General features: G+C 38.5%; 1 protein-coding gene across 1 annotated transcript in view; it reads right to left on the bottom strand.

Moving 5' to 3' along the window:
• MYO3A (myosin IIIA) overlaps positions 1–16,682 on the bottom strand; it is a 184,574-nt gene that overhangs the window by 150,882 nt on the left and 17,010 nt on the right. The window contains exons 4-5 of the mRNA XM_072954981.1: positions 6,651–6,755; positions 5,472–5,571 (exon numbers count right to left, since the gene is read on the bottom strand). Of these exons, the coding sequence (XP_072811082.1) occupies positions 5,472–5,571; positions 6,651–6,755 (205 nt within the window). The remainder of the gene's footprint in view (positions 1–5,471; positions 5,572–6,650; positions 6,756–16,682) is intronic.

Genomic DNA, 16,682 nt, shown 5'->3' with positions numbered 1-16,682 from the left:
ATAAAAACCAGCTTTTCTCCGAGAACCCTTGTTTCCTATTAGTTGAGAATTGTATTTAAAAACTAACATCTAGGGGCTTCATGTGCTCGCTCTTGGGGCATCAAGCTTGAAAGTCCTTTTAGTGGAAGTAGCTGGATAACCTGTACAGAGACACACACACACACCATACACAACACACCCCACATACATCTCACATCATATTAACTTTTATATCCCTCTCTACATATCGATAACGGGAAGCTCACACTAATACTTCCAATTCCAATCCAACATCACTGGGCTCAGTTTTCTCCCTTTCCACATCTGTAATTCTCATCTCTAATAGTAAGAAACCTCATTATATTTCCTGGCCGTATTAAGCCCCCTTTATGTAATCTATCCCATCTCCATCTTGACCCCTATGCAGATGCAGGCTCTGACAACCTGACTGGGGTCACCACCATCCCCCTGGACAAATATCCTTGGGGATGCAACACCCCATGCAGAGCCACCACGGCCACCACCCTCCCAGCGTGGCCACCTTCCTCATCCGTCTCAGGCCCAAAGCACGTGCCAAGCTGCTCCCTGGGTCCCACACTTGCTCAGGCCCATCTAATGGCTTTAGTTCTGAATTATTCCAGAGGGAAGGAAGGGATGAAGGGAACGTCGTGGTTTTTAAGTTCAGGTGTACCTGCCTCACTTGATGCTACAGAAGCAGGCTGTTAATAAATAAATCACAACTTCTCTTTGACCTACATTACTCATTGGGGATTTGGTCTAAAATTTGGTCCTGTGGGTAATAAGAGATTTAAAGCCATAAAATATTCTGTCATGAGAACGTGTCTAAATAAATCACAAGAAGTACATTCCGTACTTCCGTATTGAAATGCTAACTATTCTATTAGAAACGAAGGTCTCCAGAGAGAAATCTATAGAAATGAGAACTGAGAACTGCCCTTTAAATTTAGTCTCTCTTCCATTTTCTATCCCAAATAAGGACTGCTTTTTCAGACATTACCTGACTTGCCGAAAGGGGTTTATTTCCTGGGAGGTCACATTATTTATCGACTGAGCATACACAAGTGACTGCTGATGTGTTTCATTAACAACGTCTGCAAGCTCACTTGTCTTTTTAGTCTCTGAGGTGTCTAGTGGTTTCATGTAAAAGCCTAGCCCACTTAACAAAAAAGTAAGATTTTCTTGAAGGCTGTATTCATAACATATCAGCAAACTGGATCTTACTTTTAGTGCAGCTAAATAGCTAGATTAATTTAAAGTTAATGCCCAATTTACTCCAGCAATGGGCTAATTTATTTTAAGCAGAAAGAAGCACCTATTTTGAGAACTCAGATTTTTGTTATTTAGCAACTATTTAAATAAAATATTTATTTACTATTTATTAAGTACCTACTATATGACCAACACTGAGCTAAGGGTGAGATGAGAGTATTATTTCATGATTTTGGTGATAGCTCAGATTTTTTTAAATTACAAACTGTCAATAATTATACTGGGTCATCCACCTGTATCACCCCGTTTACTCTCCACAGCCATCAACTGTATGAGGTACAAACTGTTCTTTATCATACCTGATGTCCCTGGAGACTCTGAGTGACCTTCTCAAGGTCACACAATTGTATGGGAAGTTCTGCCTCCCATTCATTCATGTATTCAGGAGTATTCACTGAGCATTTCCAATGCGTCAGGCAATGTTCGGTTCTAGGGACAGAGTGACAGGCCAAACACAGACCCTGGTGTCATGAAGCTTACAGCTCAGCAAGGAAGGTACGCAAATTAAACAGATGATTACAATCAAGTGTGACAACTGGTTGGCTAGAGAAAGTAGAGCGTGGGGGGGGGGGGGCACCAGCCAGGCAGACAGAAGTTAGCTGGGTGCAGGGCTGAGGGGAAGTTTCCATGCAAGGAAAGCATCATGTTTGTAACGGGTCACAAAGTTCAATGACACTAATAAGATACACAGACAAACCATAATGGTAATTTTCTTCATTCTGCCTCTAACTATTATGGCGTCTCCCTGTGCTCCTCCCCGCTGGCTGGGAGAAGTAAAGATCCAAGCCCTAAGTCCTTTCAGATGGAGTTCAGTCTCTCGGATGGAAGTGCCTGCTCCATCCCTCGACTGGCACCCTTCCTTCTTCTCCCCTGAAGACAGTACTGTCTGTGAGGGATGAGGGGTGGCTTCTACGACCTTGAGGCAAGGAGAAGAGAGAGGGTTCTCGGGTGTGGTAGGTCTCTGGTCCCTGGGGCCATGTGCCTTTGTCTGACCTTCTGATGGTGCCCCCTTGGCCTCCCATGCCAGCGTCTGCATCCGGTGAGCTGTGGCCTGTTCTCATGCAGGCAGGGCTTCCTGAAGAGCCTCCTGGCAGACCGGGGCTCAGGTTGGCCTCGGCTAGGGCTGAGAAGGCTTGGAGGTCTGGCTGGGACTCCTACTCAGACCTGGCCCAGGTGATCTGCTCTGTGTCTCACTCTCCATCCTGAGCAACTCCCTGGAGAATCTCCCCTGCCAGATTCACAGTGGCTTCTGGTTTTCTGGGAACAAAGGGTAGCAGTTTGGAGAAGCGCGGCTTGAGCGCTTCCTCTACGCAATGACTCCACACCTCCAGGCAAGGCTGGTGCGGCTCACGCAGTCTGGACCACGACTCTGCTGTGGCTTACTCTGGATGACAGTTGGGGGAAGGGTGAGGGTGAATCCTTTCTGTCCTTGTTGTCACCTTCACTTCTGAAAAGCTCATCTCACCGTCCAGCCTCTTGCTCTGTTTCACCTTTCACAGTTACCTGAGAATTCCCTCTTCTGCTCTCTCTTACAGGAAACCCTGCGATGTAGCCCTGGAATTTCCCTCTCCTTATGCCAAGCGAGTGGCAGGGTCAGCTGACCTTTCTGGCTGCAGTGTGGAGAACAGCCTGGAAGGAAGGGAATGAGATGAGATGCAGGGGGTTCAGGAAAGTGCAGCTGCAGGAGCCCAGGCTAGAGGTGATGGCCAGGACCAGGGAGGAGCAATAAAGATGCAGTCTGGGGATTTACGACAGAGAAAGAGTTCTGTGACTCGCTGTAGACATGGGAGGTGAAGACAAAGGAAGGCCTAAGATTTCTGGTTTGAGCAACAAAATAAATACTAATGACCTTTTTTCTAAGACAAGAAACTCTTGATCTGAGGCAGATTTCCAGGGATGGATGAGGTGGTGGAGTTCCATTCTGGACATTCTGAGAGGACTGGCAGCCATCCAAGTACAGAGCTTCAATATCCAATAATGAGCCTACCGTATATTTTATGAGGTGAGAAATTCAAATAGAATGTATTTTAAAACTCTTCACTCCCAGCTGTGGCCCTCTCTGAAAATCTGATCCAAATATAAAATGATGACATTGATTTTCAGTTTGATTCTGCAGCTTGTGGCTTAGCACATCTTATTCCTCCTGCCCTTGAGAAGTCTCACTAGGCCTGCTCGTCCATCCTCGGGTTTTAATTCACGTGGAAACCTTAAACCATCTTAGGCGACCTGAATCCACATCCTCTTACCATGGAGAATAGAAATATATGCATCATTCCATAAGCAAACAATAGCATTTCAGTATGAGACACTAGGAACACCTTTAATAGGCAACTGGCCCTCTTTTCTAATTGTTGCTGAAAGCAGTCTTTAAGTCAATTAATATAAAACCAAAGCTCTCATTTTGTCAGCTAACTTATGGCTCCTTTCTAAAGATATGGGAAAGGCCATTTTATTTATTATCTAGGTGTGTATTTTCATTCACTCTGGATTACTCCGGAAGGTGTCCCAGGAAGCTGCATTTCTCAGAGCTACTGGTTTACCCCATTTTTCTTTTGCGACTGAAGAAGATGTTTACTTACACTCTTTTTAACAACTTTCACCTGGGCAATATATAGTGTAGCCAATTTTGAGAATAAGGGAATTATGAGATCTCAACTTAAATATTAAGTTCTCCATTTGGGTCTGGTGGAGCCAAAATTACTGTCTGAGGAGAGTCATGGCTTTATCCATGGAAGCGTGGATAAAGTGAAGAGTGTTTTGTTGCCTTTTTTTTTTCTTTTTTTTTCAGGAACAGGTTTTTTCTTAGTATCCTAGCCCATCCAGATTGTTCAAATGCACAGCTCTAAACTCAACTAGCAACACATTCTAGCTGCGTCCCAGTTATTAATCAGGAATTCACTGTCAAGCTCACTGCTGCTCCGGAGTTCTCAACTGCTCAGCTGCAGGAAAAAAAGTACATGTGTGGTCATTTGATGGATATCCTATTCAACTTTTCCTGTCTAGATGCCCTGAAGTTCATTCCTGGGTTCAGCCAGATCACTAGAGAGTGATACGTACCCAGATATTAAAACAATTAAATTCTAAAGTTAGTCAGTTACCTTCCCTAAGCTTCATTTTCCAAAATGCAAAATGAAGGAAGATTCACTCATTCATTCAACTATTACTGAAATACTGTTCCCAAAGCATTAGGTCTACAAAATAGAAGACACGGTCCCACCTCTTAAGGACCTTGTCTATCTGTCCAAGTATCTTGAGCTACATATAAAGACTAAATAGATCATTATAATCCTATGTGATGAACACAAAAATGGAGAAATATAAAGGGTACAGAAGCACAAGGAGAGACACCTGACCCAGCCTGAGTGCAGGAAGGGGAGAATGACAAGGACACCTAATGTCCTGGAATGATGCCGCCCACTCTCACAGGTGCAGTGAATTAGCAGGGACCCAGTGAGGGGGAGGGGAACAGCACTGTCACAACTGGAAAACAACCATCCAGCTGAAGAGCAGAGGTATCAGCTGTGGTGCCTCTGGCTCTGATACAGACCCTCCAAACTGGCTCAATGAATATGGGAACCTATTATCTCACAGGACAAAAGGCCCAGAGATAGGGCAGGTTCCAAAGCTGATTTAGTGGCTGGATTATGTCACCAAAGACCCTCTTTCTTTCCGTCTCTCAGGGCTGCCTTTCCACTTGGGACGGAGGAACATCTCAGGATAGAACAAGGTGGCTGCAAACTCACAATAAAACACAGAACGTCCCAAGGAAGAAAGAGACCACCTTGTGCTGCCTTCTTAGGATGGAAGATTTCCCCAGAGACGTTTAAAGGGTTCCCCTCACATCTCAAAATCCTGGATTTGGGCACCTGCCCATTAGGAAAGCCAACAGCTTTAAGGGCCCTGGGCTTATCATTTGGACTTCGTGTAATCATCGGGGGCCCATCTGTTTCAGAAATTCAAGCACACACACGGCTGCACTGGTGTCACACGCGCAGGCTGGCTGACTTGAAAACAAGTGGCTCTTTCTCCTGGGAATCTCTCATTTGCCAAATGTAAAAAAATCCCTGCCCTTTCTCACCTCAATGAGATACTGTTTTTTCTCTACTTTCAATGCCTAGAAAGCAAGGCTGATGGAAAATGATCAAATCAGATCATACTACTAATTTTGCAGCCCAAATCCATGCATTTCAAACAAAACTTACCAAAGTCAACAAGTTTGACTCCACCTTCGGTAGTTAACAGGATGTTATTTCCTTTTACATCACGGTGGATAGTTTTGTTGTTATGCAAATGCTGAAGTCCCTAGAAATGGGAAGTAAATACATAATGCCTTTGAAAGAAAGGATCAAAAGAAAACACATTTTTCAGATGGATGCATTTATACAAAATCAGTAGGAAACATGTTAAAGTTAACTTTCAAACATTCTTAGATGTTTCATACTGAGTTAGTCAAATCAAGGCATTTCATCTCCACTTTGGACTATATAATGTGAACTAAAATACTGCAATGTGAATGAAAATACTGCAACCATATCAGTAAGCAAAGAATGCTGAAACCAAGTCATCAGCGGCTGCCACCCTGACCCCCCCAGTGAGGACAGCTCTGCAGCCCAGCCTCTGCAGCCACTCACAATGGTGCCCTCTGAGCGGACTCAGAATAAGAAAGGACAGGATACTGGCCCTAGATAGCTAGGTGCTTGTCAAAGGAATGAATACAATGAGCCCAAATGTTTGCTTCCTCCCATACATAGAAAACCACTACATTCTTTAACTTGAGATGCCTGGTTTTCTTTAGATAACAAGCAATCTTTTACTGTTCCAACTACCTGGTCTTTGTTGTAAAGCTCCTACATATCCTAGCTCCTCCCCTGCCTCTTTGGAGCAGTCCTTCAGCGCGATCTGAGAGGCTGTCATCCCGGCTCAAGTCCTCCCACCAAGTAAAACTTAACTTTAGGCTGTGCGTTTATTACAGTTGACAATAAAAATCCAAAAAAACCACAGCATACTCCTTAGCCCTTAGCAAATCTTTTATTTCAAATGTGCTGATCTCAAAAGAAGAAAACATTCTATATAGCTATTTGAAATAATGCCAAATGAAAATCCAACTATTAGTAAAAAAAAACACATTATCAACCTTTGTCATAATCAATTTCAGAAATACACCAGGAGATCAAAACTCAGGGTTCTGTTGACACAAGGAGGGTAGAGTTCTAATGGAAAAAAGGAATTCGTTATGCTAAACACTTCAGAATTTTGTATCTTACTCTTGCATCAATAAATACTAATGTAGTGATATTTTTCTAAAAATAGGATACACATTTTTTTAAAGTTTAACTAGAACTGCCTCATAATTAATGCACGAACAATTTAAACTGCCTTACCAATAGTGCTTCACGTAAGATATAGGCGATCATGGGCTCACTCATCCTTTTGCCCTTCTTCAGAAATCCTTTCACAAGATCCGTCACTGATCCTCCATTGCACAGCTGTAACGTAGTATTTCAAGATAGATATGAAACGGATGCGACATTTTAAGTACTTGCTATCAAAGGTTTCCTCAAAACATTTTAAAAAAATTGTTTCAATTTTTTCTTTCAAACGATTATTCCCATCATCCTTATGGTTTTATAAATGAAATGAACACATACACTTGCACTAGTGTACAATTAATGATTGGACTACGGTTTTCACATGCATTAAGTTTTAGAAGAGAATTTGGAGAAGTACTGCCCTTGATTTTGAAATTCAAAGATGAGAATTTTGATTCTATAAATTCATCCCCAATTTTAGGATCTAGCGCTTAAAAGCATTCTTGATTTCTGATAGTTTAATAGTGTAATAGACTCTATGACCTCAATCCAATGCTATATACTGTTTCATATGTGCATTAATTAAAAAGTACACCTCCTTTCTGGTAAAATTTCAGAGTACACTGAATTAAGGATTACAAATAGTACTTTAGACAGATGGCTGGATAATGAAGCTGTGATACACACACACACACACACACACACACACACACACACACACACACACTGGAATACTACTCAGCCATGAAAAAGGATAAATTAACGCCATTTGCAGCAACATGGGTGGACCTGGAGATTGTCATACTAAGTGAAGCCAGCCAGAAAGAGAAAGAAAAATACTATATGATATCACTTATATGTGAAATCTTAAAAAAAAGAAAAGGGCACAAATGAACTTATTTACAAAACAGAGACAGACACACAGACACAGAAGACAAACTTATGATTACCAGTGGGGAAAGGGTATGGGGGGGGATAAATTGGGAGTTCAGTATTTGTAGATACTAACTACTATTCACATAATAAACAACAAGGTCCTACTGTATTGCACAGGGAACTATATTCAATAACTTGCAATGGCCTATAATAAAAAGAACATGAAAAGAAATATATATGTATGTATAAACGAATGTATTATGCTGTACACCAGAAATCAACACATTGTAACTCGACAATACTTTAATTTTTTTTTTAAAAAAAGAGAACAAAACAAAACAAAGCAAAACCAAATAGTGTGTTAGAAAACTGTTTTAAATGTCATGCCTCCTCCTCACCGCTCTCCGAAGAGAAGAGGACTCTAAAAGGAAAATCGGGAGGGAGGCACACGGTAGGGGAATTTTTCACATCCAGGTTTCTCCAAAGTTAGGTAACAGAAAGTCCCACCGAAAACTTTCAAACGAGCTGTGTATTTGCAGAACAGAAACACTGACACGAGCAGTGGAACGTGAGAGGGGAGACAACCAGGCAAATGGTCCCAACAAAACTTGGCCCCATGAGCACTCGACCCCCAACTTCTGATCCTTTAGCCTTCGCTGTCAGGCCCGCCTCTCCTCCTAGGGCTCTGGTCTGTGGTCCCCTCACCCTTACCCTGACCTACTGGGGCTCCTCTGCCACCTTAGGGCCTGGGAACTAAGAGCCAGCCATCATTTCCCTGCCTTTACTGACAGAGGGAGGCAGAGAAAGAAGGTGAGAGGAAGTGTGTCCTAGCATCCTGGCCTGAAATACTCAAGGCATTTTCTCTCCAACTTTCTTCTAACACGGTCAGTGGATTTTACTCGATGCCTGAACACCTGGAAGCCATCATGGGCTGGACAATGACAGCTGTGTTGAGCACGTACTTTGTGTGAGCACATTTCTAATCCATTTACACACATTACCTGTCTATCTCACCACTCTGTGAAGCAGGTATTATCATTTCCGTATTAAAGGTTGGGAAAGGGAGGTGCAAATGATAAGGTAACCTGGAAAAGACCACACAGGGGTGACAGAGCTGAGACCTGAAATCAGGCATTCTGACCCTAGTGCCCAGCCTTCCATTTAACCATGACATCTCGTGATCCCCCGACAGGCTGTCTGGGGGGGCTGGTGGATCTAACCACCATGTATGATACCGTTTTTATAAGTGTGCTTAACATCTAAACACAAACTCACAAATGCGCATTTAGATGCAACCCCATGTACAGCTGGAGTCTGTCTACATAGAAAGACGATGTTCATCTTCTACAGGAGTAGGTGCAGCCCTAGTGTTCCAAACCCGGCGTTTCCTTCTGCAGGAGAGGGAACACCTTTTAACTGGCTAAGCGGTGCTGCTGTCCTGGCAGCAGACTACAGGGTCCCACTGCTCCACGGTGGCCCAGCACTAATGGTTCACAAAATAATTCAAAATTGACTGAAAAGAAATTCAGAGTCCTTTAAATCGCAAAGCATTTATTTAAAAAAACCAAGTCTTAGGACCAGTTTTAACATTTCCAAAACTCAATGCAGGGAGACTAAATGTCTGTTCCTAGATCTCAGAAGGGTGGCCTCTCTTTGGTGGCATCTACTGTGGTTGACTATTAAGTTAGTACAAGAGTAAACAGTTCAGTGGTAAAGTGTGCTTAACATGCATGAGGTCTTGGGTCCAAGCTCCAGTACCTTCATTAAAAAAAAAAAAAAAGAGTAAACATCTGTGATCTTACAAGGAGAATAAACAAGCCATAAAGAATATGCAGGAAATAAAATAAAAATTGAAAAAAAAAAAAAGAACTAATGTGATCGTAGAGTTTGCACTAAGCAGTTCAAATACCACTTTCTGGTATCAGTATTTCTGTGACATAGTTATTTTTCCCAACTAGTAAAGTTGAGAATACAGGATTCTTTGTACACATTTCTTTTTTTTTTGAAGTATACTGTAGTATAATTTAATACAATAAAATTCACCCAATTTAGTACACAATTCTGAGTATTGACAAAAATATTAGTCATGTTAACACAACTATAGTCAAGATACAGAACAAGTCCATCACACAAAAATCTACCCTCATGGCTCTTTGTACTGAAACCCCTCCCCCAACCCCTGGCAACCCCTAATCTCTTTTCTGTCCCTATGGTTTTGTCTTTGCAGGACTGTCATGGGGACTGAGTCACAGGGTGTGTAGCCCATTAAGTCTGGCTTCTTTGATTTAGCGCAATGAATCTGAGATTCATCCCTGTTGCTGCACATTCCTTCTCTCATCCTGTTTTAATGTTGTTAATTCCTTTTTAATGCTGAGTATCCCACTAAATAGACAAACCACTGTTAGTTTATCCATTCATTAACTGAAAGACTATAGCTGTTTCCAGTTTTGGGCAATTATGAGTAAAACCACTGTAAACATTCACATCCAGGCTTTTCCATGAATATAGTTTTTATTTCTCTTTGGTAAATACATAAGAGAGGGAACTGTTGGGTCCTACAGATCATATGTTTGACCTTCTAGGCATTTGCCATTCTGCATTCCTACTAGCAGAGAATGACAATTCCAGTTGCTCCACATCCTCACCAGCACTTGATATTGTGACTTTTTAAAAAGCCATTCTATTCTAAATGTTTAGTATCTCATGTGACTTTAATTTGAATTTTTCAAATGACTAATAATGCTGACCATCTTTTCATATATATATTTGCTGTCCATTTACTTTCTTTGGTGAAATGTCCAAATTTTTGGTTCATTTTTTTTTATTGTTATTGTTGAGTTTTGAGAGTTCTTTATATATTTTTGGATACAAGTTCTTTATCAGGTGTTTGGCAAATATTTTGTCTCATTCTGTGGCTTGCCCTTTTATTTTAAGTATCTTTTGAAAAGCAGAAGTTCTAACTTTATCATTTAAAATATTTTATGGAATTTTTTTTGTGTGTCATATCAAGCAAATGTTTGCCTAATCCAAGGTCACAAAATTTTTCTCCTATAATTTCTTCAGGAAGATTTATAGTTTCAGGTTTTACATATAGTTAGCTCTATAATTCATTTTGAGTTAATTTTTGTACATGTGTAAGACTATACTTTAAGAAGTAGCCAAAGGTATGATGACAATGTCTCATCAAATACAGAATACCAATAAAGAGACAGAAATAAAAAAAATGAAAATTCTAAAGTTGAAAAGTATACAAATGTAAATGAAAAATTCACTAGAGGGACTCAACAGTAGATCTGAATTGGCAGAAGAAAGCGTCCACCAACTTGAAAATATAAAGAGATTATAAAACATAAAAAGAGAGAAGAAAGAATGAAGATAAATGAACAGTTTCAGAGAATTCTATCAATATACATGTAATGGGAGTACCAGAAGAGAGGAGAGAGAATAAGGAGAAGAAAAAAGTATTTGAAAAAAATAATAGCTGAAACTTCCCAAATTTGATTTAAGAAATACTAATTTTCACACCCAAGAAGCTCACAGTAGGATAAACAAAAGAGATCCACAGCCAGTTACATAAAATGGAAATATTAAAAGCCTAAGATAAAAAGAAAATCTTGAAAGTAGCAGGAGAAAAATGAATTGTCACGTAAAAAAGATACCCAAAAAGATTAACTGCTGGCTTCTCACCAAAAAGAATGGAGAGCAGAAGAAAGAATGACATGGTAAAGGTGCTAAAGAAAAAAAAAATGTCCCCCAAGAATCTTATTTCCAGCAAAACTATCTTTCAAAAATGAAGGAGAAATAAAGACATTCATAAGTAAACACAACCTAGAGAATTTATTGCTAGCAGATCCACCTTCTAGGAAATACTAAAGCAAGTTCTTCAAGGATGAAAACTGGTGATCACAGATAGTGATCTGACTCCACATAAGAAAACAAAGAGCACCAATAAAGGTACTTATTGGATTATAAAGACAGTATAATGCATATTTCTTTTTCTTATCTGATTTTAAAAGCAACTGTATAAAACAATATGTACATAATTGTATTGTTCGGCCTATAGTATACAAAAATACAATATATTTAACATAACAGCACAAAAGTGGGTTGGAACAAAGCTATATTTAAGTAATGGCACCAGATGGTAACCAAAATTCACAGGAAGAAAGGAAGAGAACTAGAAATGTTAAATAAGAAAGTTAATATAACAAACTCTGTAATTACATACTTGCTCTCCTTTCTTCTCTGAGATTCTTTAAAACACATAAAATTATATACAGTAATAATTTGAAAAGCATACTATTTATTTACATAATATGCACAATAACAAGAGCATAAAAAGGAGGAAGACAGCGTTGAGTTACACAGGAATAACACTTCTATATCTCTCTGGAATTAAGTTAGTATAAATATTTGACAGAATGCAACAGCGAAGCCACTGGGCCTGGCATTTTCTTTGTAAAAGGGTTTTAATTAAATTTCTTTTATTAATTCAAAGCTACTTATTCTATATCTTCTTATGTCAGTTTTACAGTTTGTGTCTTTCAAGGAAGACACATTAGTTGCTAAATTTACTAATATAAAGTTGTTCATAATGTTTCATTACTATCATGTGAATGTCTGTAGATTCAATAGTGATTTTCCCTATTTGATCCCTAACATTAGTAATCTATATTTTCTCATTTTTTTTCTGGGTTTGTCTAGAGAGATTTAAAGTTAACTACTGACTTTTTCAAAGAACCAACTTTTGCTTTCATTTTCTCTTTTGCTTTTGTTCATTTTCTATTGATTTCTGTTGTTATATTTATTTTTTCCTTTTTTCAAGTTACATTGGGAATAATTTGCTTCGATTTTGTTAGCATCTTAAGGCAAAAATCTTACATGATTGATATTGAACTTTTTTTTCTCTTGTAATATAAACATGGACAGGAAGTAAAACTGTCCTTCTCAGCACCACCTAATTGCACCCCACTATTGTGATATGCTATGTTTCCATTATCATTGCATTCAAAATCTCTTCTCATTCTCCTCTCTGAGCTAAGGGTGGTTCTTGAAATGTGTGTGGTCCAATTTCCAAATATTTGGGAGTCTTCCCAATATCTTAATTTTATTGAAATTTAATTTAATTTTATTATAATCAGACAACATACTTCTTATGATTTCAATCCTTTTAAATATGTTGAGATTTGTTTTCTAGTACATAATATTCAAGTCCTCTCTATTCTCATTGATTTTCTGTGTGTTTTTTAAACTACTGAGGACAGGGTGTTGAAATTCCATTTAATACTGTGGATATATCTATGCCTATTTTTTCTCCAATTATATCAGTTTTTTGCTTCATGTATTTTAAATCTTTGTTATCATGCACATAGAAATTTAGCAGTGTTTTATTCTCTTGATGAATTGACCTTTTTGTTATGAAATGTCCTGTCACTGATTATACTGCTTGCCTGGAAGTTACTCTGTCTGATATTAACATAGCCACTACAGTTTTTTTAAGATTAATGTATGCAGGATATTTTCCATCTTTTTACTCTTAACCCATCTATACATCTTTGTCTTTATATTTAAAGCAGATTTGTAGTTGGTCTTCCTCTTCATCCAGTTTAACAGTTTCTGCCTTTTAATTGACCATTAGGAGTTTAGACCATTTCCACAGACTTAGGGTCTACCATCTTGCTATTTGTTTTCTATTTGTCCTATCTGTTCTTTGTTCTTTTCTTATTTTCCTACTTTCTTTTGGTTTGACTGTTTGCAGTGTTCCATTTTGTCCTCTACAGGCTTATTAACTATATTTTTATTTTATTTTTAGTGGTTGCTTTAGAGTTTACAACATGCATCTTTAACTTAACACAATATACCTTAAAACAACATTATACTACTTCATATATAATGTAAGACCCTTAAAACTGTGTTTTAATTTCCATTTTTCCTCTCCTGTCCCTTTGCTATTGCTGGCATGCATTTTAGTTCTGCTTGCTATGACTCTATAATATATAGTTATAATTGTGATTTCAGACAGTGATTTTTCTTTTAAAGATACTAAAAAATATAAAATGCAAAGTTAACGTATTACTGACATACACTATGATTGACTCATTCAAGTATGCAGTTTGATGTATTTTGAAAACTGTATACAATCTTGTAACCCCTAAATCAAGATACAAAGGCATATCCCTCACCCGAAAATGTTTCAAAATTCTTGGGAAAATACCATCAAACACTGGTAATGTTAGCAACAAGAAATCTATGATAAAAAAGAAAAAAACTTAGGAGAAATATTTTAATGTATATGGTCAACATATATTGATTCATCAAATGGCAAAATATCTCATATTTTTCCTCCGAGTTAATACTGTAAGGTTGCACTCCTATTCAGAGAGCAGATGCTTTTGCAAGCACTGAAGTAGTATTAAGGAAAAAACACCTACAAGTATCATATATAAATTATTTAGTATTTTTGGGTTAGAAGAGTGTGAAGAAGTACATTTACACTGCTTTTCCATCTTGCCCTTTAAACAAAAAATAAAATGAGATGAATCTAGGTAATTGTCTGTCTTGTTCTGCTGCAAGTACACCAAATAACAGCCCTTTATAGGAGAGCTGGGAATGGCTGTTCCAGCCCCTAAGAACATGAAAGGAATCACCGTGTCAGTCTGCTGCTCCACTGCAATTGTGCACAGCTACAGAAAGGAAAAAAATGACACTGTGCTATTAGAGCAGCTCAGAGCCCAGCTTTCTACTCCTCCCTGCTTCCCCTGACTGCCCGCCTCTGCCGCCATGTACAAGCCTGCAGGGGCTTCTTGTCCCCTTCCGTGTATGAATTATCTCCAGGGCAGAAACATGGAAGGGTTAATAGCGGAACAAACAGAAACCACTAGGTCACTCTAACTCATTTTCCTTCTGCCATCCTATATTTTTCCTTTCCTCATGATGGACCGTATCTTACTTACTAGATATAAGTATGAAAACAGAATAACCAATAATGTATGACATATGAAAGTCATATTTAAGTTCATGAAAACCACTTCTGTTACCAGAAATGTGCATTTGAGGGGCTTTATGACTATTTACTGAAGTTTTGTGCTTCCAAACACCACCTGTGATTTCCAGTCTTTGGGCTCTTGAAAAGGATATAATTTCAAATAGAAAAATTGCTGTAATTGGAAAGCAATGAGAGAAAGCAGTGTCACTATTAAGAATGAACAAATCAGGACTAATTCAGATAAACAACAGAACGCAGTCTGTACTCCCACCATGAAAGGAGCAATTATAGCTAAGACTGGATTATGAGGGACAGCATATTTTAACAGAAAGATGTCCTTCCTTCCTTCCTAACTCTGAGTTTTGATTCCAGTATGGCTGAGGACACACTAGACAAACAGACTGTGGGACAAAAGACTGGATTCCTTACTTATATACTTAAGGTGTTGCTGTTCATCCAAACAAAAAGGGGGAAATTACAGTTAAATCTCAGTTTTGCCCTCTGTGCTCATCAGTAGCAAATGCCTGACTCCAGGCTGATTTAACTCAGTTTTGGCTGTTTTTCAGCCTCCTGGTTTAGTGATAAGCACATGCAGAAACCTAACCAACTCCTACCTCCTGAGGTCCCCCTCCGTCCTGCTCTGGACCCACAACAGTAGATACTAGGAGTTAAAGGAAACACAAAGCAAAAGAGGTTTTACATTTTACAAAGAACGTAAATCAAGAAATATGATAGCAATTAGCAGAAATTAATCTAAGCATGGTATTTCAAAATGAAACATAAATAAAACAACAACAACAAAACATTAGTCCTCCCTTTATGCCGACATCATCAGGAAACGTAAAGTACTAAGTGACAATAAATATCTCCACAGGCGATTTGTTAAAAAAAAAAAACAGTTCCCACAGCAGAAAACTTTCTACCCCTTTTCTTCCTAGCTAGCTTCACTACAAGTGTGCAATTGGAGTTTCATAGGGCTAGCAACTAGGACTCTTCTGTATGTTCTGAAAATGAACATAAAGAGAATTTAGAAGGAAATAATTCCTAAACAAAGCCCTGTATATCATTCATGCTCAAAAATTTACAGTGTAACAACAAAAACAACAAATACAGGAAGGAGAAATATTGTATCAAAATGGAAGAAATAATTCAAAAATCGTAATTAAAGAATAGAGAATATAGAATACACAGGGAACGTCTGGGTAAGTATTTTCTTCTTAGAATTTCAATTTTAGATTGAACTATAAATAAAATGATTTTTTCATGATGAAGAATCTCTGGGTAGGAGTTTGTCTAAGCGGGTACAGCCCCTGCCCCACCCCACAAGCCAGGGTGTCACTGGTGGCTCAGCCCCTCCAGGACTCACCTTCTTTATGCAGATTCACAGGAGAAGTCTAGCATTGTTAGCATGACTCTCTGGGTAACACCACAGCCCCTCTTCGGCCATGCTTTTGGTATTCTCGTGCAAAATTATCTATTTGGGTTTTATTATGATAAGAGGTATAATTAGCAGTCATTTTGTAGAATAAAGTATTGATGCCACAAGCCAATTTTCTGAAAGTGCCTCTAAAGCAGCACCTGCACCATTCATGTTTATAAATCAGGTAATTGTACATCTAGCCACTTATGTGTATATGTAATTAGCCTATTTTACATATGCAAATCAATTGTCTTATATACAGATTGCCAACTTCTTATTTTATGTTTTTTCCCCACTTTGTAAGTTCAGATAGATCAGATGTCTGAAACACTATTTTAATAAACTACCATTTACTCTTTTTTCTCAAGCCTTTTAGGGATATTTACAATGCCTCCATCTGATAATAAACTATAAGGACAAAGTTCAAAGAAGCTGTTAAGTCTCTGCTGATTCATTATATCAGGAAGCCACTTTGCTTGTACTGGATGTTCCAAAACCATTTTAATCAATCTTTTCTGCTCTTGCCAAAGAACATTTAACTATGATTAGGAGTCTCCAGTTCTTACCTAATTCCAAGTGATAACACTGAGAAATGACAATATAATTAGAACAGGAGTTGGTTAGGCATAAAAGACAATGATTGATCTCATTCAGTATTTTTAAACTCTGGACAAAGATTTATACCTTGTGTTCTTGCCCATTTAGGCCTACATTAGGCAGAACACCTGAATCTTCAAATGCTAATTTGCCAATGATTCTACATGGAAAAAAATTACAGATAAGCTTATCAAAAATAGTCTAAAGGATATAAAGATACAAAATT

Source organism: Vicugna pacos, chromosome 35 (assembly GCF_048564905.1).
Source record: "Vicugna pacos chromosome 35, VicPac4, whole genome shotgun sequence".
NCBI lineage: Eukaryota > Metazoa > Chordata > Mammalia > Artiodactyla > Camelidae > Vicugna > Vicugna pacos.
This window is presented reverse-complemented; position numbering and strand designations above follow the sequence as displayed.